At 51.3% G+C, this 2,101-nt stretch overlaps 1 protein-coding gene across 1 annotated transcript; it reads right to left on the reverse strand.

Moving 5' to 3' along the window:
- Positions 1-1,872, reverse strand: LOC122024645 (B3 domain-containing protein Os03g0120900-like). The gene is made up of 2 exons (XM_042583303.1): positions 1,544-1,872; positions 1-1,433 (listed from the first exon to the last, which is right to left on the reverse strand). Exon 2 carries the CDS (start codon positions 1,358-1,360, stop codon positions 326-328), a length of 1,035 nt encoding a protein of 344 aa, XP_042439237.1. The 5' UTR covers positions 1,361-1,433; positions 1,544-1,872; the 3' UTR covers positions 1-325.
- Between the last annotated feature and the right edge of the window lie 229 nt (positions 1,873-2,101).

Raw genomic sequence — 2,101 nt, forward strand, 5'->3', positions numbered from 1 at the left:
AACAAAGAAAAGTGACAGTTTTCTTAATCATTATAGAAAAATTAAGGCGAAAAGAAGTTTGTTTATGGATGAAGAATAAATCAAGAGACAAGAAATATAGTAGTCTTCAGTTATATCTCTCTGTTAATTAATCTTCTGTGAATTGATTGATTCCTTGCTAGTGGAGTAACAAGCATACATATTAACTATCTTATTTGAACATATCAAAATATATTTTGTAATTAGCTTTCCTAAATCGATTAATGTTCAGCATCGAATTGCCCATGATCATACATGTACGTGATTACGTTGTCTTCCCATCAATTGATCGATCTCCTGTTCTTCTTTACAAGTCAAGATCCAACGTCAAGTGGTGCTCCTTGTGCGCCGCCGACGACGAAGCTTGCGAGGGCCCGTCGGGGAACGGGACGAACGGCCGCGTAGAACTCAGCAACCGCGGCGCGGTAGTAGTGCTGCTGCTCGCTGATAGATCGCCGGCGGCGGCATTGCTGACGCCGTCAGATTCGGCTCCGCAGTCGAGGTTGACTCCGAACAGCCGCAGGCGCTTGGCCGCCGCCTGGTTCTGAGCAAGCGGAAGGGAATTGAGGACCATCGATGGGGCCACGAGCTGCGGCTGCGGGGACGGCGACGGGCCGCCTGCGGCCATCGGGGACCCGAAAAAGAGAAAGTGACCGGACGAGGTCGGGTGCCCGTAGGGATAGATCCTGTGGTCGTGCATCGCTGCCTCGGGAGGGACGAAGAGCCGGGCGGCGCCGGCCCACGGCGGCCGCGCCGCCAATGAGGTCGCCCCGGGGAAGGGAGGCGGTAGTCGCGGGATCCGGTCGCGGTGTTGGTTCTCGTGGCGGCGCCGGCAGTCGATGTAGAGGTTCCCCCTCGCCCCCGGGTCGTCGCCGATGCCGCGGCCGAAGGAGACGACGTCCCCGGCGTCGAGGCGCTTCTCCTTCACGAAGCGGCTCCAGCCCTTGGTCATCACGTAGCTCTGGCTGCTGTTCCAGTAAGAGTAGCGGAAGCGCCACGACTTCCCCGTGCGGTCCTCGAAGCTCAGCAGCATCCCCTTCTCGTTGCTCGCCGTGTCCATCGGGAAGTACTTCTCCGCGTGCTGCTTCGGGATCACCAGACGGTTCAGCTTCCCCACGTCGCTCGGCGTCACCACCTTGTCGAACATGTGCTCCTTGTTATTCTCCAAGAAGAAGCTGCTAGAGCTCCCCGCCTCGTCGGCCGACTGACCGACGTGCGGCCACCGCAGCGGCCCAGCCGAAGAGGAGGAGGAGGAAGCATAAGGATGGAAATTATGCTTGGGCTCCTGATCATCGCCGACCATGTAAAACCCATCCGATCTTGCTCTAGAATTGAACTCCATCAACAATTGAGACCAGTGAGGTGCTGCTAGCTCTTGCTATCGAGTGTACTAGTAGCTACAACGAACTCACCAGCTGCCATGTGAATAATTTTTTATTTTTTGTGAATTTGTCAGCTGCCTATACGATATATCGATCGACAAGGTAAGGAATTGCGAAAAGGGATCGAGAGGGAAAACTGGTACCTCAGCTTGCTTGACTAGCTCCGACGTCTTGTGATGGAGATTATAGGCAGCTGGGGAGATCAGATTCATGAAAACATGCTTGTCTAATTTGTTTCTGCTTTCTTCCTTTTCCTACCCCTCCATGAGGGTTCCCATAAGGAGGGCCTTGATAGGGTGTTATTGTTGTTGCCTCACTGTAAACCAAATGGGAATAGAGAGACGACTGATTGTAGCAAAATGACAAGGGAGAGAGAGAGAGAGAGAGTAATGGTAGGTTGTTTATAAGGGAGTGAGAGGGGAGATGGGCCCATGAATTTTCTGGTTGAATTCATGTGAGCTTGTCCTTTTCATCTCAGGAAGTGTTCGGATGATACATGGCTTGTGATCAGCCCCAAAGAGAGGCCAGTTGCTCTCTAGATATCCTAGATCGCTCCCTCCATATGTCAAGGCGTTCCAAAAATACTCACACATTATACATTATTTGTTTATGCGCACTGAATGTACCTTGCTGTAATCAATGCCATCTGATCTCCCATCCTTTTTATTATTATTGTTATTATTATTTATGTTATTTAATTT

Source organism: Zingiber officinale, chromosome 9B (assembly GCF_018446385.1).
Source record: "Zingiber officinale cultivar Zhangliang chromosome 9B, Zo_v1.1, whole genome shotgun sequence".
Lineage (NCBI taxonomy): Eukaryota > Viridiplantae > Streptophyta > Magnoliopsida > Zingiberales > Zingiberaceae > Zingiber > Zingiber officinale.

Coding starts and splice junctions, on each gene's coding strand:
- LOC122024645 (XM_042583303.1), bottom strand. CDS start 1,360: ATGGAGTTCAATTCTAGAGCAAGATCGGATGGGTTTTACATGGTCGGC.